Consider the following 19197-nt stretch of genomic DNA (forward strand, 5'->3'; position numbering starts at 1 on the left):
CACAGACACTTCCCCCCTTCCTCCCTGCTCACAGGACACTCTGGCTGCAGAAAACAGGATTTATTGGGAAAGCATTCCCAACCGGGAAAGACAAAACAGATGAACAAAAGGTGCTGTGGGGAGGGGACCCTGCCACACGAGCTGACCCCCTGGACATTGCAGCCCTGGCAAGGCTGCGCGCTCCGGAGCCTGCGCAGCGGCAGCGGCTGCTCAGGACACCTGGGGCTGCCTGGATCACCCCTTCCTGTTCCCTAAGGAGGAGCTTTGGAGGGCCCAGGGCATCCCACCCTGTTCCCAGGTGCCCAGGGAGGCTCCTCAGGGTGTCCTGAGCACGGCAGCCGCCTGCAGCATCCTCTCTGCAGAGAGGGCTCACGGAGTCAGCGGCCCAGATTTTGGGGTGCTGGAGGCAGGGCAGCGTCCGGGCAGGAGCATCTTGGGTCTGGGCAAAGGCAGTTCCTCAAGTTTCATCCACCTGGAATAACAGCAAGGAAATCATATCCAAGGAAGTAACAGTGAAGGAAATAACATTCAAGGAAAGCGTCAAGGAAACATCAGTAAGGAAACAGCCAAGGAAACAGACTCCAAGGAAATAGGATCCAAGGAAATAAGACTAAGAAAATGACAAGGAAATAACAGTTAGGGAACTAGGTTCCAAGGATATAGCCACCAAGGGAATAGCATCCAAGGAAACCTCAACAGTTCCTACATCAGAACAAGACCTGAAGAAGCAGCACAGGTATTGCTTGTCTTAAAAACACCCGCCAGGCCCTCGATTCCCAGGAAAACAAATCCCTGGATGAGCTGTGCAATGCAGAGTACTGGGGTGTGGAGGAAGAGACTTTCCTACACACTTCAACTTGCTGGGAATACTCTGGGTTTGACTTTGAAGTGATGGGAAACAGGCAAGTGCTGGAAAGCGCCGTGGAGGGGAATAATTGGGAGAGGTGAGGATGAGCAGGCAGTGTGGGCAGAAGGACAGCACTGGAATGTGCTCCCTGCTCTTACCTGCTCTAAAGACTTTGCCTTGTACTCTTTTTTCCTCCCTCTCCGGCATGGTATTTTAAAGAACCTGATAAAAAAAAAAAAAGGAAAATAAGGATCAAAAGTGAAGGCAGCTGTTGATGGTGGTTGAGGGCAGAAAGGCTCTGTGTGCCCTGCCCTGTCAGGGAAGCAGCCACTGGAGGAGTCAGGAAGTGACATTTCCAGCAAGGCAAACCATTGGAGTTTGCAAGGGAGATGGGGAAAAAAAAGGCTTTTGGGCATGATCTCCACAGAATTCCCTGCTCCCAGTCCATGAACAGGGAGGTTTGGCCAGGGAGGGCAGCAGCAGTGCCAGCACCTCTCCCTGCTTCTGGCAGGTGTTTCAGCAGAGCCTGAGGAATTTGGGGAGCCCCAGAAGGGACAGCGCTGGCTGGCGTGGCTGGGAATGAGCCCTGGGTGGGAAAGGCATCTGGAAAGGATGGGAGCAAGTTCTTTAAAAGCCTCTGTGGGGAGCAGGGCAGGGAGAAATAGGGCAGAGCCGTCCCCAGAGGAGAGTCTTGCTGGGAACTGGAGCAGAGAGGGATTTCCTTGTGGTGGCAGGAATGGGGGACCCCCCCGAGCCCGACCCCACCCCATCAGCGGTGCAGAGAAGGGCTGGTTGGGATGTGCTCTGACATGTGTGCCCATCGCTCCCACTCTGGGCTCCTTTGCTGGGTCTCTCCCAAAAGCAACGTGTTTTAAACACAGGCAGGGGAGTCTTTGGCAGCGGCTCCCGCATGGCTGGGGGGCCTGGGGATGAGTTGCTCTTCAGAGTAAAGACTGTTGGTGGCACAGCAGTGGCATGGGCAGGGAGTAATTACCTTCTCAGCAATGATTTCCTACGGCATTGGGGTTGGAAATCATCTTCATGAGGCTCGGAGCATGTCTGGGGATGGAGAAAGAGAGACTTGTAATACCAGAGTTTTCTTGTCATGCTCTGCAAAAAAACGGAGGCCAAAAGGTTCTTCCTCCAACCCAGCCCATTCTACACATGTTCAAGTCTGTGCCAGCAGCCACAATTTTTAGAAAAGCCTGTCTGCCCTTCCCAGCTTCCTGCTTCCCCCTGCCTCCGGAACATGAATGAACACCCAGAGCTCTCCTAATCCCATTGCTGCATGGCTGAAGGCAGGAGAGCAAAGCAAAGCTGTGGAGAGTCAGGAAGGCTGCCAGGACAAGGTTCCCCCAAGCAGGCTGAACCCTGCTGAGCTGGGGGTGTGGATGCTGCCACAAGCTCCAGGGTTGGCCAAACATCTCCTGTGCTACCCGGCACGTGCACGGGGCTCCTCAACTGGGCTCTGCAGCTACAGGGCTTGACTGACAGCTGTCTGTCAAAGGAGTTACTGGCTTACCTCAATGAGACAATGCAATATAAAATATGTGATGTAGAAGATCAACACCAATATCGCAAACTGGAATCTCTCCTGGGAATGTTTCATTGCTTTCTGCTGGGACAAAAGGAGATAAGATCAGCAGGGGAGAGAGGGTTGCTCTTTCCATTCCCCATTGCCCTGAAGGACACATCCAGCAGTGCCCAGCAGCTCTCCTACCTCCCCTCTGTGTTCCTTGCCCTCCTCCAGGGCTGTGCGTCTGGAGATGTTCTCTTGTAGAAGACACTGTCTCATGAAAGCAGAGGCTCCCTCGCTCTCTTGTCTCTTGCTGAGGAGATTTAGAAGCAGCCCAGTCTTGGAGACCATCTTGGCACAGGCCAGCTGCAGCCCGGGCAGGCTGCAGTCCGTCCTCAGGGCTCGCTCCATGTGGGCCAGGAACATCCGCAGGCCTTCGTCCGGCACCAGCAAGCGCAGGGAACGATCGACCGTGGTTTCAAAGTCCTCTCCTGGAACGGGCAAAACGTCTGGGCCCTCAGGGCTACCTGGCTTGTTGAGGGACCTGAACTCTTCCACTTGTTGCTTCCAGGCTGTCTCCCTGGTGTCAGGCAGGAGGGGGAAGTGCCCACCTCGAGAGGAAGGCTCTCCTTCAGCCCTGTCCTCTACCCTGCTGATTGCAGCGGGGCCGTTGTTAACCAGCGGGTCAGACAGAAAATCCAGGTTCCTGTTTAGACCCAGCTGGGCTTTGCTTTCTCTGCCTGTGGGCTCTCCCTGGGCTTTGGCAGGGCCCAACACCTGGTAGAAAAGCGGATTTTGGCCAACCCAATACTGGCTGTTGGTCTTCTTGTGCTCTTTCTTTTTCCAAATGTATTTCCTTATTGGAGATGGAGCTACATCCACATCTTTGTGGTGTCCAGAGACAGAGTCTTCATCAGTGGGGTTTAACCCACCAGCTCCATCCCAAGGGTTTAATGCCTGCCAGTTCAAATGGGAATCCCGCTGCTTTTGCTGGCTGGCCTTCTTGTTGTGCTGTTTCTGAGTCCAACCATAGTTCTGCTTTGAAGATGGGGCTTCCTCCTCCTCTTCTCTATCCTCCACATCCTCCATCCCAATGGTGTTCTGAGTCTGTTCCACAGCATTGTAGTAGTTCAGAATATTGACAGACCTGGAGAAACGACGTCCCTTTGCTGTGGAGTGCGAAGGGGACTGTTTTGAAGGCAGTGTGGATACTTTGTGGTGTTCAGAATAATCCTCAGAGGGGTTTAGCCCACCAGCTTCATCCCAGGGGTTTAATGCCTGCCAGTTCAAATGGGAGCCCTTCTGCTTTCGTTCCCAGACTGTGATTGACTTTTCCTCCACATCCTTCTCCCTGACAGGCTGGGGCTGGCGTGAGACGATGCTTTTCACAGTCATGATGCTTTTAGCCTTGTGCAGATTATTCTTGACCTCAAGCATCAGCTCATCATCAGCTGTTTTGCCTTCCTGCCTGGAGAGGTGCTCAGGGGGATATGAATCTGATCTGGAATCCTTGAGGCTGCTGACATCCCCCTCAGTGCTGCTCAGGGTCAGGGCAACCCCAAGAGTTACAGTTCCATGGTCTCCCAGCGAAGGCTGCTTGGCCCTGAGGTTCAATACTGGGCTGCTCTTTGCTTTTCCGGAGGGCTCCACTTCCATTACTTCTCCCTGTGTCTGTGCCACAGGACCTGTGTGAGCTGGAGAACACCAAGACAGCAGATCAGCAACTCGGCACAAACACAGGGGCAGAGGTTTCCCCCGAGCAGCAGGAGCTCCTCTCTGAGACAAGGGAGTGGGTGAGGGGAGTGGTGGATGTGTTGGGGAGGGGAGAAGACTCCTTAAATCACTCTGATTGTCCCCTCAGGGCAGAACAGGAGATGTTTCTTTTCTGGTGTCTCCCAGGGCTCTGTTTGGATGGGAGGGAAACATCCCAGGGAAATGGGTTTGCTGTCGGAGACTCTCCCACAGCTCAATGTGAGCCAGTGCTGGTTTCTAAATTCCCCAGAAAGCTCTGAAAGTCCGAGTGAGCCTGGCAAGCAGAATCAAGCCTGGCATGGGGTTGTGGAATTCACGTGGAGCAGGAGCTGCAGGCTGTGCCTGGGCTGGGGCAATGGCTGGGTGGGGTGGTTGGTCACCCCGAGACTCTGCAGGAGCCAGTGAAGAGAGAGAGAGCCCAGACTGAAGATCAGCCCAGAGGCTGCTGAGGCACTAACAGTGTTTGGTGTTCATCTAATGCCCTGCAAAGCACATGGGGGCTCCTGCCCTCTCTCCTGCACATGGGCAGGGAGGTGACACAGAGCCTGCAGAGCCTGTTGAGGGGCATCCACGCTCCTTCTGGGTCTTGGGCTTCCCAGGGTGGGTTTGAGGCAGGTTGGGGCCCACGTCACCGTGCCAGAGCAGCACAAACACTGCTGCACCCTTTGGCCACGCGTGTGCTGGGTCTGGGACCCCTCTGGCCCCTGAGCTGTGACTGGCCAAGCTATGGTGGCACTGGAAAGGCTCAGGAGGTTCTCAGGGGAAATTGGGGGTTAGAAGCAGTGGCTGGGAAGGGCACGGGGCAGGCCTGCTTTCCTTGGCCACATGCACAGGGTGGGTTGGAAGCTCCTGTGTTTGTTTAGCCCAGAGAGCTCTTTCTTATCCAGACAGTATTTGACCCACCAGATATGTGGAATGACCAGGAACTTTCCAACCCGTGCTTGTTCCAAGTCTTCTCCAAGGGGAGATCAGGAATTGCCCCAAAACGGGGCCGTGCTGCAGCATCTCCTCAAGCTGGAGGCAACTGGGCACATTTGAGGGCTACCCCAAGCTCAGCAGGACACCTACCAGCACACTGGGCACTGCTGCTGCTGCACAGGTTCTCACAGAGGAACTGGATGGTCCTGCACGGGGTCTCGGTGCTGGCATGCTCCTGGCAGAGGCAGCAGGCCACATCCTTGGGCAGTTTGCTAAAGACAAGAGGTTATTGATTGGAGGAAAACCCAGCGTCCCAATCCATGTCTCTGAGGCCATGGGGGGCAACACACAGATAAGGCCTGGGGGATGTGCTTCCATGTCTGCCACAGCTCTGGAAAACTTCCCTCACGTGAATCCCAAAACACCAAAAACGTGATTTTTCCTTTGAAAGTGGAACTGGTCCCAAAAAAACATTTGAGAGAGAGAAACAGACCCGCCGTGCTCTAAACCCCCCTTTGAAATTCTGCCTTGGAGCTGGTGAGGTTGGGAGGTTCCAGGAAGCCAACAGGAACCCTAAAGCTTCCTGGGGTTGTTGTGATTTAGAGGCAGAGGGATTTGTTTCCCAGGCAGACCCCCTGTCTCAGCACTGAGGCTCTGCTGGTGGCTGGCCCTCAGTCCCACCTACTCACAGGGTTTCCAAGTGCACTGTTGTCTGCAGGAGCAGCAGCAACGTCTGCGGAGTCACTTGAGTTGCACTCAGGTCCCTGCGAGCATTTCAAAGACCACATTCAATTTTCAGGTGACATTCCCACAGCTCTGCTCTGAGAGCAAGCCCAGGCCCCCGAGGAGCGTGGGGGTGCTGGCAGAGGGATCCACTTCTGCCTAATCAAAGACAAGCCATTCAAGACCCGACCGGCCTTCTGCTTTGCCCTGCTCCAAACCATGGCCTGGCAATCAGGAGGGGACCCTGCAGCTCTCGGGGCAGACAGATGCCAACAGAAAGGATTCTCCAGCTCCAAACCCTCCTGCTCTTCCCTGGGGGCAGCTCCAGTCCCTGAAGGAGGCAGGAGCCCCGGACTGCTGCCACCAGTGCTCAGACAGGACTGGAGTATTCCCAGAGCCCTCTGGCCACTCTGTGGCCCCAGACCTGGAAGGTCTCTCGTTTCTGAAAGTTTCTGTCCCAGCTGCTTGGGTGCTTTGCAGCTGGGGACACACCACAACTGATTGGACTTGTTCTGCCAGTGCCGGGGACAGTTGTGCCTCCAGCACAAAGAGGCTGGGAGAAGAGGGAGGTTTGCTCCTGGATCTCTGCTTCCAGAGAACAGGCCACTGGAGAGACACAAAGATCTCTGTTGATCTGCTCCAGAGGAGTCAATACTTACAGATAGTTGACTGAAGGCAGCTTGAAGAATGCTGTGTCAGCAATCACGGTCAGGGGGTTGTGGCTTAGGATCCTGAAAAAGCAGCAGAGAGCTGTGAGGGGTGATGGGAAGGACGTGAGCTCTGTGGGTCAGGGCAGGTGGGGATGGCCTGGCTGGTTCAAGGAAGCCCTGGAGAAGAGAAGCAGGTCGAGGGAAAGGGGCTTTCCGGCTGCAGACTCCTGGTGCTCCCTGGCTGACATCCACAGTGGGATTCAGTACTTTACACAGGGCAGAGCAGCTCTGCCCCAGTGTCCCTGCGGGGTCTGGCTCTGATGGGCCTTTGGACCTTGTCCCACTTACAGCTCCTCTAGAAACTGCATCCCGTGCCATGCCTGGAAAGTGCTGCTGTGGATCTGTGTGAGGCCATTCCCACTGAGGTTTCTGGGGAAAGAGAAGATGACAGAAATCAGTCGGGTCTGTCCTACAGGATGCTGGGGCAAAGGAGGATCCCTTTGGAGGAAATGTGCTTTTACCAGGGGACATGTAGTGACTGTGCTGAAAACAGGAGCATTTTCTAACACAGAAAGGGTTCTAAACAGAAAGATTTCACTAAAGAAACTTCCTGACTCACAGAAGCCTCAGGAAAGGCAGTGGCTCAAAAGCACCTTCCTCAATCAGCAGGATCCTATTGGCAGACAAGTCCCTGTTGCAATGAGAAGACAAAATGTTCATTCCATGGGCACTGTCCTTTTGACTTGCATTTGCAGGCTGGAAGCCGGGAGGACAAAGGCCACTTGCCCAGGGCTGGGCTGAGCAGCAGGGCCCCAAGGGAGGGGGAGGCAGTAGCCCGGCATGGTGGGCAGGGGCCAGTGCTTACAGGTGCTTCAGCAGGAACAGCCCCTCCAGGGAATGGCTCTTCACTGCCTGCAGCTCATTGTCCCTGAGGACTCTGCAATGACACAAACGGACAATGGTAGAGCAGCCGCTCCACCGCAGGCAATGGCATGTTCCTGGGAAAATACCCTGCGGCAGCTTTCCTGAAGCAACTCTTGGGGTCCCTGCAGGGATGGTCCCCACTCATGGCCAGCAGGCCCTTGCTCCTGGCTGGCTGGAGCTGAGCGGAGCCTGATCCCTGGGCAAACAGCCACGGGGACGGTCCCGTGCCTGGCACACAGCTCACGGCATTTCTTGGCATCCTGGGAAGGCCTGGGGAGTCACAGCCCTCCGTGCGGAGCAGCCCAACTTTGACTTCACTTGGGAAGGAGTTCTGTGGTGCTGCTGCTCCAAAACCAGACCAAAGGATGGAAAACACCCCAACTGCGGGCATTTGAAATGCTGCCTGGCACTTACAGAGTCTCAGTCCAGGGGTATTCCTTCCATGTTTGTTCATCCAAAGTAGCAATCGAGTTGCCAGTGAAATCTCTGCAAAGGAACAACAGACCCCTGAGGAAAAGCCCTTCCCCTGCCCATTTGGCTGCTGAGCTGGAAGTGGGATTTCCCTGGAGAAGGCACGGCTTGGCCAGCCTGGCTTCACCCTCCCAGTGCAGCACAACCCCCCAAAGGCACCGTGTCTCCTGGCAGTGACTCTGCCGGCTGTCCCGGCTGGGCTTTCCAGCACTAAGAAGGCGAGCAGGGGAAGCTGGAGGGGGGGTGTGGGGCAGGCAGGACTCACAGGACGGTGAGGGCCCGTCGGCGGGTGGCCGGGGGCACGGTGGCCAGGCCGGCGTGGCGGCAGTCCAGCAGTCCACGCCTCTGGCAGCGGCAGGGGTGCGGGCACAGCTCCTTGGACTCTCCTGGGCAGGGAGTCACTGCCAGCAGCAGGGCCAGCAGGAACAGAGCACGCACGACACGTGTCAGCAAGTCCATGGCGAACCACGACTGGCTGGAGTCGGCTGGGATGCAGAAAGAAGGGCTTGCCTTGGTGGTGTTCGTGTCACAGTGGGGATGCTGATGTCACAGTGGGGATGCTCTTGTCACAGTGGGGATGCTCTTGTCACAGTGGTGGTGCTGCATCAGAGCTCACAGCTGGACTGGAGTTCAGGTGACTCTGTCACCAAATGACTCTGACACAGAGCCATAAAACCATGGAATCCTTGAATGGACTGGCTTGGAAGGGGCCTTAAGGCTCATCCAGCTTCCCCTGCCCCTTCCATGGGTAGAGGCACTTTTCACTAGAGCACTTTGCTCCAAGTCCTGTCCAGTCTGGCCTTGAACACTTCAGGGACAGGATGGGGGAGCCACAGCTTCTCTGGGCAATCTGTGCTGGTGCCTCAGCACTCTCACAGGGAAGAATTCTCCCCCAATACACGATCTAACCCTGTTCTCAGTCAGTGTGAAGCCATTCTCATTTGGATTGGGTTTGCGTGGGCAGGTTTTGGTAGCGGAGGAGAGGCTACAGGGGTGGCTTCTGTGAGAAGCTGCAGGAAGCTTCCCCCATGTCCAACTGATCCAATGCCAGCCAGCTCCAGGGCGGACACGCCTCTGTCCAAGGCTGAGTCCAATCTGAAATGGAGGTAATGCCTCTGGGATAACATCCTTAAGAAGGAAAAAAAGTTATTGCACAGATGTAATTGCAGCCAGAGTCAAGTGAGAATCTGTGAGGGGAACAGCTCTGCAGACCCCAAGGTCAGAGGAGAAGCAGGGGCAGGAGGTGCTCCGGGCTCTGGAGCTGAGATTCCCCTGCAGCCCATAGTGAAGACCCTGCTGAGGCAGCTGTGCCCCTGCAGCCCAGGGAGGACCATGGGGGTGCAGAGATCCACCTGCAGCCTGTGGAGGAGCCCACGCTGCAGCAGGTGGATGCCTGAAGGAGGCTGTGAACTGTGGGAAGCCTGTGCTGGAGCAGGGAAAGGACTCTGGCTCCTGTCCCTGAGCAGTGGCCGAACAAGGTGGGATGAACTGACCGTGTCCCCCATTCCCGTCTCTCTGCGCCGCTGGCGTGGAGGAGGCAGAGCCCGGGAGGGAGGGAGGGGTGGGGGAAGGTGTTTTTAAGATTTATTTTCGTCCTCATTATGCCCCTCTGATTCTGTTGGCAATAAATGGAATTACTATCCCCCAGCTGAGCCTGTTTTGCCCATGACGGCAATCGCTGAGTGATCTCTCCCTGTCCTTATCTCAACTCGGGAACCTTTCTTTCCCTGTATTTTCTCTGCCCTGTCCAGTTGCGCAGGGTGGTGACAGAGGGGCTTTGGAGGGCACCCGCCATCGAGCCGGGGTTAACCCACCACACGAGTGCTCTGGGAGACCGAGGGGAGCTTTGGAAAACCGGGGAAAGCTCGACATTCCCGCCAGGAGAGGCTGAGGGAGCCGCAGCCCCGCAGGGCGGGAAGCGTTGGGACCATGAGAGGCGGCAGCTCCGCCTGAGCGCGGCGGCCCCGGGAGGGACCCCCGTCCAAAGAAGCCGAGGGGAGCTTTGGGAACGGCGGCCAAAGCCCAAAAGCCCCCCAGCAGCGCCAGCAGAGGCGCCGCGGCCTCGGCAGGGAAGCGCCGCAGCTGCGCCTCAGAGGCAGCTCCGCCTCAGCGCGGCGGCCCCGGGAGCCGCCCCCCCCCCGCCCTCAGCACAAAAGCGCGGGCAACCGGGTCGGGCCGGGCCGGCTCGGGCAGCGCTTGGGCACGGCGGGCTCCAGGCCCAGGGGCACAGCACCACGGAGGGGGGAAAACGCCGCCAACACCATCCAGGCCAACCTGGGACCGGCCAACACCTTGTCAGCTACACCGGAGCCCTGAGTGCCACCTCCAGGCCTTTCTTGAACACCCCGGCAATGGGGACTCCACCACTCCCTGGGCAGCCCATGCCAAGGACTGACCACCCTCGCCATGCAGAAATTCCTCCTCAGGTCTCTGTTTGCTCTCTCACACACCCTGACAACTATGGGAAGGCTATTCAGAGCCACATTGAACAAAGCTGTCTCACAAGGTTGTGCCTTAACCCTCTCTGAGATGATGGCCATGCTCGATGACACCAGCCCCTCAGGCAGGGTCAGTGTCCAGCTGGTGTCAGAAATCCTCTCACCTCGGAAGCCCTTTTTGCCCTGCAGCAGCTTGGGAGTCACAAAGTCCTCCAGAGCTGCAGGGAGGGACGAGGCTGCCTGGAGGAGTGAGACAGGAGGCACTGAGTGGTGAGAAATACCATCGCCCAAAAACTTCCCAATTGTGGCTCCTGAACATTTCCCTCCTCTCCCAGGGGTTCCCCTGTCCACCAAGAGCTCCCTCTCCGTTTCCACCGCTCAGTTCAGCTCCCAAGGGTGTGCAGTGGCATCAGGAGTGAAAAGTCTCCAACCGTCAGCCTGGGAGCCAGGCGGGTGTGAGGGAGCAGGGCAAAGGGATGCCAGGAATGGAAACAAGTCCCTGCTTGGGGCAGCAGCAAATCCCCTCCCAGCCGGTCTCCCCTTCCCAGGAGGTGGTTTTGCACCTTGAGGGCTGGGACAGTGATGCTGTGGATGAAGGTCTGTCCAGGTCTGAGGAGTTCCCCAGGGTGAATCAATCCACCCACGCTGGTTGAGAGGGTCCCCTGGGACGCTGCCCTGAGGGCCAAAGGAGTCCAGGAAGACTGGACATTCTCCAAGAAGGAAACCTTAGGGCACAGGCAGGAACAGGTTGTGCCCATGTGCCAGAGGACAAGCTCACAGGGAAGCACAGCAGCTGAGGAGGGAGCTTTGGCTGGGACTGAGGGAAAACACAGAATTTACAGCTTTGGAAGAAGGGGCAGCAACGCAGGAGAACAGTGAGGATGTCACCAAGTTATGCAGGGAGAAAGTTAGAAAGGCAAAAGCCCCAGCTCGAACTTAATTTGGCCACTGCTGTAAGAGAGAACAGAAAAAGCTTTTACAAAGACATCAACAAACAGAGGAGGAAAAAGGAGAATCTCCATTTTTTATTGGATGCAGGGGGAAACATTGGCACAGAGGATGAAGAAGAGACTGAGGGCTTGATGCCTTCTTTTGGGTGCCCACAGCCTCCTCTGTGGGGAGGGATAAGTGCGCCGGCTCTGGGGGTGCACTGCAGTGACTGGGCACAGGCACCTCGTCCTGGGCTGCCGGCACTGCCCCACTGTGGCTGCTTCCCTGGGCTGCTTTGGGCTTCCCTCTGCAGCAAGAGCAAGGAAATAACAGTCAAGGAAATAGCATCCAAGGAAAGCCTGGGCAGTTCCTGGACTGGAACAGGAGTTAGAGAACAAGCACTGCCATTGCTCTTCCTTCCTCCTCACCTCCTTGAAAGTCTTCTCTCCCTCACGGGCCTTCTTTATGTTGTATCGCTTTCCGGAATGCTTTTTCCTTGGCATCAAGGACATCCATGATGTACTGAACAAAGAGCAACTCAGCTTCGCTGAGCTTGGGCATTGTCTGGAAAGTGCCATGAAGAGGAATGACTGGGAGAGGTGAGGATGAGCAGGCAGTGTGGGCAGAGGGGCAGCACTGGAATGTGCTCCCTGCCCTTCCCTGCTCTACAGCCTCTCCCTCGCTGTACTCCTTCTTCCTCCCTCTCCACTGAAGTTTCTCAAAGAACCTGAAGAAATCCAAAGGGAAAATAAGGATCAAAAGTGAAGGCAGCTGTTGATGGTGGTTGAGGGCAGAAAGGCTCTGTGTGCCCTGCCCTGTCGGGGAAGCAGCCACTGGAGGAGTCGGGAAGTGACATTTCCAGCAGGGCAAACCATTGGAGTTTGCAAGGGAGATGGGGGAAAAAAGGCTTTTGGGCATCATCTCCACAGAATTCCCTGCTCCCAGTCCATGAACAGGGAGGTTTGGCCAGGGAGGGCAGCAGCAGTGCCAGCACCTCTCCCTGCTTCTGGCAGGTGTTTCAGCAGAGCCTGAGGAATTTGGGGAGCCCCAGAAGGGACAGCGCTGGCTGGCGTGGCTGGGAATGAGCCCTGGGTGGGAAAGGCATCTGGAAAGGATGGGAGCAAGTTCTTTAAAAGCCTCTCTGGGGAGGAGGGCAGGGAGAAATAGGGCAGAGCCGTCCCCAGAGGAGAGTCTTGCTGGGAACTGGAGCAGAGAGGGATTTCCTTGTGGTGGCAGCAATGGGGGACCCCCCCGAGCCCGACCCCCACCCCAGCAGCGGTGCAGAGAAGGGCTGGTTGGGATGTGCTCTGACATGTGTGCCCATCGCTCCCACTCTGGGCTCCTTTGCTGGGTCTCTCCCAAAAGCAACGTGTTTTAAACACAGGCAGGGGAGTCTTTGGCAGCGGCTCCCGCATGGCTGGGGGGCCTGGGGATGAGTTGCTCTTCAGAGTAAAGACTGTTGGTGGCACAGCAGTGGCATGAGCAGAGAGTAATTACCTTCTCAGCAATGATTTCCTACTATGTCGGGGTTGGAAACAATCTGCACAAGATCCGAAGCACAACTGGGGAAGGAGAAAGGGAGACATGTAACACCAGAGTTTTCTTGCCATACTTTGCAAAACAAGAGAGGGCAAAAGCTCTCCTAACGCCATTGCTGCATGGCTGAAGGCAGGAGAGCAAAGCAAAACTGTGGAGAGTCGGGAAGGATGCCAGGACAAGGTTCCCCCAAGCAGGCTGAACCCTGCTGAGCTGGGGGTGTGGATGCTGCCACAAGCTCCAGGGTTGGCCAAACATCTCCTGTGCTACCCGGCACGTGCACGGGGCTCCTCAGCTGGGCTCTGCAGCTACAGGGCTTGACTGAGAGCTGTCTGTCAAAGGAGTTATTAGCTTACATGGAGGACACACTTCAGCATCACAAAAACAGTGGTGACGGCAGACAGGAGTACCACAAACGATATTTCTTTGTCCCTGGATCGTCGTTTCTGGAGTGAGGAAAGGAGACAAGATCAGCAGGGGAGAGAGGGTTGCTCCTTCCATTCCCCATTGCCCTGAAGGACACATCCAGCAGTGCCCAGCAGCTCTCCTACCTGCCCTGTGTGTTCCTTGCCCTCCTCCAAGGCTGTGTGTCTGGAGATGTTCTTTTCCACAGGACACTGTCTCGTGAAAGCAGAGGCTCCCTCGCTCTCTTGTCTCTTGCTGAGGAGATTTAGAAGCAGCCCAGTCTTGGAGACCATCTTGGCACAGGCCAGCTGCAGCCCGGGCAGGCTGCAGTCCGTCCTCAGGGCTCGCTCCATGTGGGCCAGGAACATCCGCAGGCCTTCGTCCGGCACCAGCAAGCGCAGGGAACGATCGACCGTGGTTTCAAAGTCCTCTCCGGGAACCGGCAAAACGTCTGGGCCCTCAGGGCTACCTGGCTTGTTGAGGAGCCTGGAGCCTTCCTCTTCTTGCTTCCAGGCTGTCTCCCTGGTGTCAGGCAGGAGGGGGAAGTGCCCACCCCGAGAGGAAGGCTCTCCTTCAGCCCTGTCCTCTACCCTGCTGATTGCAGCGGGGCCGTTGTTAACCAGCGGGTCAGACAGAAAATCCAGGTTCCTGTTTAGACCCTGCTGGGCTTTGCTTTCTCTGCCTGTGGGCTCTCCCTGGGCTTTGGCAGGGCCCAACACCTGGTAGAAAAGCGGATTTTGGCCAACCCAATACTGGCTGTTGGTCTTCTTGTGCTCTTTCTTTTTCCAAATGTATTTCCGTATTGGAGATGGAGCTACATCCACACCTTTGTGGTGTCCAGAGACAGAGTCTTCATCAGTGGGGTTTAACCCACCAGCTCCATCCCAAGGGTTTAATGCCTGCCAGTTCAAATGGGACTCCATCTGCTTTTGCTGGCTGGCCTTCTTATTGTGCTGTTTCTGAGTCCAGCCATAATTCTGCTTTGAAGATGGGGCTTCCACCTCCTCTTCTCTATCCTCCACATCCTCCATCCCAATGGTGTTCTGAGTCTGTTCCACAGCATTGTAGTAGTCCTGAATATTGACAGACCTGGAGAAACGACGTCCCTTTGCTGTGGAGTGCGAAGGGGACTGTTTTGAAGGCAGTGTGGATACTTTGTGGTGTCCAGAGTCGTCCTCAGTGGGGTTTAACCCACCAGCTTCATCCCAGGGGTTTAATGCCTGCCAGTTCAAATGGGAGCCCTTCTGCTTTCGTTCCCAGACTGTGATTGACTTTTCCTCCACATCCTTCTCCCTGACAGGCTGGGGCTGGCGTGAGACGATGCTTTTCACAGTCCTGATGCTTTTAGCCTTGTGCAGATTATTCTTGACCTCGACCATCAGCTCATCATCAGCTGTTTTGCCTTCCTGCCTGGAGAGGTGCTCAGGGGGATATGAATCTGATCTGGAATCCTTGAGGCTGCTGACATCCCCCTCAGTGCTGCTCAGGGTCAGGGCAACCCCAAGAGTTATGGTTCCATGGTCTCCCAGCGAAGGCTGCTTGGCCCTGAGGTTCAATACTGGGCTGCTCTTTGCTTTTCCGGAGGGCTTCACTTCCATAACTTCTCCCTGTGTCTGTGCCACAGGACCTGTGTGAGCTGGAGAACACCAAGACAGCAGATCAGCAACTCGGCACAAACACAGGGGCAGAGGTTTCCCCCGAGCAGCAGGAGCTCCTCTCTGAGACAAGGGAGTGGGTGAGGGGAGTGGTGGATGTGTTGGGGAGGGGAGAAGACTCCTTAAATCACTCTGATTGTCCCCTCAGGGCAGAACAGGAGAGGTTTCTTTTCTGGTGTCTCCCAGGGCTCTGTTTGGATGGGAGGGAAACATCCCAGGGAAATGGGTTTGCTGTCGGAGACTCTCCCACAGCTCAATGTGAGCCAGTGCTGGTTTCTAAATTCCCCAGAAAGCTTTGAAAGTCCGAGTGAGCCTGGCAAGCAGAATCAAGCCTGGCATGGGGTTGTGGAATTCACGTGGAGCAGGAGCTGCAGGCTGTGCCTGGGCTGGGGCAATGGCTGGGTGGGGTGGTTGGTCACCCCGAGACTCTGCAGGAGCCAGTGAAGAGAGAGAGAGCCCAGACTGAAGATCAGCCCAGAGGCTGCTGAGGCACTAACAGTGTTTGGTGTTCATCTAATGCCCTGCAAAGCACATGGGGGCTCCTGCCCTCTCTCCTGCACATGGGCAGGGAGGTGACACAGAGCCTGCAGAGCCTGTTGAGGGGCATCCACGCTCCTTCTGGGTCTTGGGCTTCCCAGGGTGGGTTTGGGGCAGGTTGGGGCCCACGTCACCGTGCCAGAGCAGCACAAACACTGCTGCACCCTTTGGCCACACGTGTGCTGGGTCTGGGACCCCTCTGGCCCCTGAGCTGTGACTGGCCAAGCTATGGTGGCACTGGAAAGGCTCAGGAGGTTCTCAGGGGAAATTGGGGGTTAGAAGCAGTGGCTGGGAAGGGCACAGGGCAGGCCTGCTTTCCTTGGCCACATGCACAGGGTGGGTTGGAAGCTCCTGTGTTTGTTTAGCCCAGAGAGCTCTTTCTTATCCAGACAGTATTTGACCCACCAGATATGTGGAATGACCAGGAACTTTCCAACCCGTGCTTGTTCCAAGTCTTCTCCAAGGGGAGATCAGGAATTGCCCCAAAACGGGGCCGTGCTGCAGCATCTCCTCAAGCTGGAGGCAACTGGGCACATTTGAGGGCTACCCCAAGCTCAGCAGGACACCTACCAGCACACTGGGCACTGCTGCTGCTGCACAGGTTCTCACAGAGGAACTGGATGGTCCTGCACGGGGTCTCGGTGCTGGCATGCTCCTGGCAGAGGCAGCAGGCCACATCCTTGGGCAGTTTGCTAAAGACAAGAGGTTATTGACTGGAGGAAAACCCAGCGTCCCAATCCATGTCTCTGAGGCCATGGGGGCCAACACACAGATAAGGCCTGGGGGATGTGCTTCCATGTCTGCCACAGCTCTGGAAAACTTCCCTCACGTGAATCCCAAAACACCAAAAACGTGATTTTTCCTTTGAAAGTGGAACTGGTCCCAAAAAAACATTTGAGAGAGAGAAACAGACCCGCCGTGATCTAAACCCCCCTTTGAAATTCTGCCTTGGAGCTGGTGAGGTTGGGAGGTTCCAGGAAGTCAACAGGAACCCTAAAGCTTCCTGGGGTTGTTGTGATTTAGAGGCAGAGGGATTTGTTTCCCAGGCAGACCCCCTGTCTCAGCACTGAGGCTCTGCTGGTGGCTGGCCCTCAGTCCCAGCTACTCACAGGGTTTCCAAGTGCACTGTTGTCTGCAGGAGCAGCAGCAACGTCTGCGGAGTCACTTGAGTTGCACTCAGGTCCCTGCGAGCATTTCAAAGACCACATTCAATTTTCAGGTGACATTCCCACAGCTCTGCTCTGAGAGCAAGCCCAGGCCCCCGAGGAGCGTGGGGGTGCTGGCAGAGGGATCCACTTCTGCCTAATCAAAGACAAGCCATTCAAGACCCGACCGGCCTTCTGCTTTGCCCTGCTCCAAACCATGGCCTGGCAATCAGGAGGGGACCCTGCAGCTCTCGGGGCAGACAGATGCCAACAGAAAGGATTCTCCAGCTCCAAACCCTCCTGCTCTTCCCTGGGGGCAGCTCCAGTCCCTGAAGGAGGCAGGAGCCCCGAACTGCTGCCACCAGTGCTCAGACAGGACTGGAGTATTCCCAGAGCCCTCTGGCCACTCTGTGGCCCCAGACCTGGAAGGTCTCTCGTTTCTGAAAGTTTCTGTCCCAGCTGCTTGGGTGCTTTGCAGCTGGGGACACACCACAACTGATTGGACTTGTTCTGCCAGTGCCGGGGACAGTTGTGCCTCCAGCACAAAGAGGCTGGGAGAAGAGGGAGATTTGCTCCTGGATCTCTGCTTCCAGAGAACAGGCCACTGGAGAGACACAAAGATCTCTGCTGATCTGCTCCAGAGGAGTCAATACTTACAGATAGTTGACTGAAGGCAGCTTGAAGAATGCTGTGTCAGCAATCACGGTCAGGGGGTTGTGGCTTAGGATCCTGAAAAAGCAGCAGAGAGCTGTGAGGGGTGATGGGAAGGACGTGAGCTCTGTGGGTCAGGGCAGGTGGGGATGGCCTGGCTGGTTCAAGGAAGCCCTGGAGAAGAGAAGCAGGTCGAGGGAAAGGGGCTTTCCGGCTGCAGACTCCTGGTGCTCCCTGGCTGACATCCACAGTGGGATTCAGTACTTTACACAGGGCAGAGCAGCTCTGCCCCAGTGTCCCTGCGGGGTCTGGCTCTGATGGGCCTTTGGACCTTGTCCCACTTACAGCTCCTCTAGAAACTGCATCCCGTGCCATGCCTGGAAAGTGCTGCTGTGGATCTGTGTGAGGCCATTCCCACTGAGGTTTCTGGGGAAAGAGAAGATGACAGAAATCAATCGGGTCTGTCCTACAGGATGCTGGGGCAAAGGAGGATCCCTTTGGAGGAAATGTGCTTTTACCAGGGGACATGTAGTGACTGTGCTGAAAACAGGAGCATTTTCTAACACAGAAAGGGTTCTAAACAGAAAGATTTCACTAAAGACACCACAAAGAAACTTCCTGACTCACAGAAGCCTCAAGAAAGGCAGTGGCTCAAAAGCACCTTCCTCAATCAGCAGGATCCTATTGCCAGACAAGTCCCTGTTGCAATGAGAAGACAAAATGTTCACTCCATGGGCACTGTCCTTTTGACTTGCATTTGCAGGCTGGAAGCCGGGAGGACAAAGGCCACTTGCCCAGGGCTGGGCTGAGCAGCAGGGCCCCAAGGGAGGGGGAGGCAGTAGCCCGGCATGGTGGGCAGGGGCCAGTGCTTACAGGTGCTTCAGCAGGAACAGCCCCTCCAGGGAATGGCTCTTCACTGCCTGCAGCTCATTGTCCCTGAGGACTCTGCAATGACACAAACGGACAATGGTAGAGCAGCCGCTCCACCGCAGGCAATGGCATGTTCCTGGGAAAATACCCTGCGGCAGCTTTCCTGAAGCAACTCTTGGGGTCCCTGCAGGGATGGTCCCCACTCATGGCCAGCAGGCCCTTGCTCCTGGCTGGCTGGAGCTGAGCGGAGCCTGATCCCTGGGCAAACAGCCACGGGGACGGTCCCGTGCCTGGCACACAGCTCACGGCATTTCTTGGCATCCTGGGAAGGCCTGGGGAGTCACAGCCCTCCGTGCGGAGCAGCCCAACTTTGACTTCACTTGGGAAGGAGTTCTGTGGTGCTGCTGCTTCAAAACCAGACCAAAGGATGGAAAACACCCCAACTGCGGGCATTTGAAATGCTGCCTGGCACTTACAGAGTCTCAGTCCAGGGGTATTCCTTCCATGTTTGTTCATCCAAAGTAGCAATCGAGTTGCCAGTGAAATCTCTGCAAAGGAACAACAGACCCCTGAGGAAAAGCCCTTCCCCTGCCCATTTGGCTGCTGAGCTGGAAGTGGGATTTCCCTGGAGAAGGCACGGCTTGGCCAGCCTGGCTTCACCCTCCCAGTGCAGCACAACCCCCCAAAGGCACCGTGTCTCCTGGCAGTGACTCTGCCGGCTGTCCCGGCTGGGCTTTCCAGCACTAAGAAGGCGAGCAGGGGAAGCTGGAGGGGGGTGTGGGGCAGGCAGGACTCACAGGACGGTGAGGGCCCGTCGGCGGGTGGCCGGGGGCACGGTGGCCAGGCCGGCGTGGCGGCAGTCCAGCAGTCCACGCCTCTGGCAGCGGCAGGGGTGCGGGCACAGCTCCTTGGACTCTCCTGGGCAGGGAGTCACTGCCAGCAGCAGGGCCAGCAGGAGCAGAGCACGCACGACACGTGTCAACAAGTCCATGGCGAACCACGACTGGCTGGAGTCGGCTGGGATGCAGAAAGAAGGGCTTGCCTTGGTGGTGTTCGTGTCACAGTGGGGATGCTGATGTCACAGTGGGGATGCTCTTGTCACAGTGGTGGCATCAGAGCTCACAGCTCGACTGGAGTTCAGGCGAGCCTGTCACCAAATGACTCTGACACAGAGCCATAAACCCATGGAATCCTGGAATGGATTGGCTTGGAAGGGGCCTTAAGGCTCA

The 19197-nt window shown here is 56.4% G+C and overlaps 2 protein-coding genes across 3 annotated transcripts; both read right to left on the reverse strand.

Moving 5' to 3' along the window:
* Nucleotides 1–723: 723 nt before the first annotated feature.
* On the reverse strand, nucleotides 724–8623 carry LOC113994709 (leucine-rich repeat-containing protein 37A3-like). 2 transcript variants are annotated; one of them, XM_039384051.1, is made up of 13 exons: nucleotides 8067–8623; nucleotides 7745–7816; nucleotides 7272–7343; nucleotides 7026–7097; nucleotides 6755–6835; nucleotides 6416–6487; nucleotides 5723–5797; nucleotides 5184–5305; nucleotides 2975–4057; nucleotides 2568–2854; nucleotides 2370–2462; nucleotides 1842–1906; nucleotides 724–1069 (listed from the first exon to the last, which is right to left on the reverse strand). In XM_039384051.1, exons 1-13 carry the CDS (start codon nucleotides 8258–8260, stop codon nucleotides 853–855), a joined length of 2505 nt encoding a protein of 834 aa, XP_039239985.1. In that variant the 5' UTR covers nucleotides 8261–8623; the 3' UTR covers nucleotides 724–852. The 2 variants fall into 2 exon arrangements, with proteins under 2 accessions (XP_039239985.1, XP_039239984.1); XM_039384050.1 differs by having other exon boundaries at nucleotides 2568–4057.
* A 2603-nt stretch (nucleotides 8624–11226) lies between these two features.
* Nucleotides 11227–18977, reverse strand: LOC113994710 (leucine-rich repeat-containing protein 37A2-like). Its single transcript, XM_039384042.1, has 13 exons — nucleotides 18766–18977; nucleotides 18445–18516; nucleotides 17972–18043; nucleotides 17726–17797; nucleotides 17444–17524; nucleotides 17105–17176; nucleotides 16412–16486; nucleotides 15873–15994; nucleotides 13257–14746; nucleotides 13062–13151; nucleotides 12667–12731; nucleotides 11598–11896; nucleotides 11227–11476 (listed from the first exon to the last, which is right to left on the reverse strand). The coding sequence occupies exons 1-12, from the start codon at nucleotides 18957–18959 to the stop codon at nucleotides 11620–11622; spliced, it is 2682 nt and encodes an 893-aa protein (XP_039239976.1). The 5' UTR covers nucleotides 18960–18977; the 3' UTR covers nucleotides 11227–11476; nucleotides 11598–11619.
* Nucleotides 18978–19197: the final 220 nt, after the last annotated feature.

The sequence above is a fragment of the Pipra filicauda genome, unplaced genomic scaffold (assembly GCF_003945595.2).
Source record: "Pipra filicauda isolate LSUMZ 115617 unplaced genomic scaffold, ASM394559v2 scaffold336_size1087642_pilon, whole genome shotgun sequence".
Classification (NCBI taxonomy): domain Eukaryota; kingdom Metazoa; phylum Chordata; class Aves; order Passeriformes; family Pipridae; genus Pipra; species Pipra filicauda.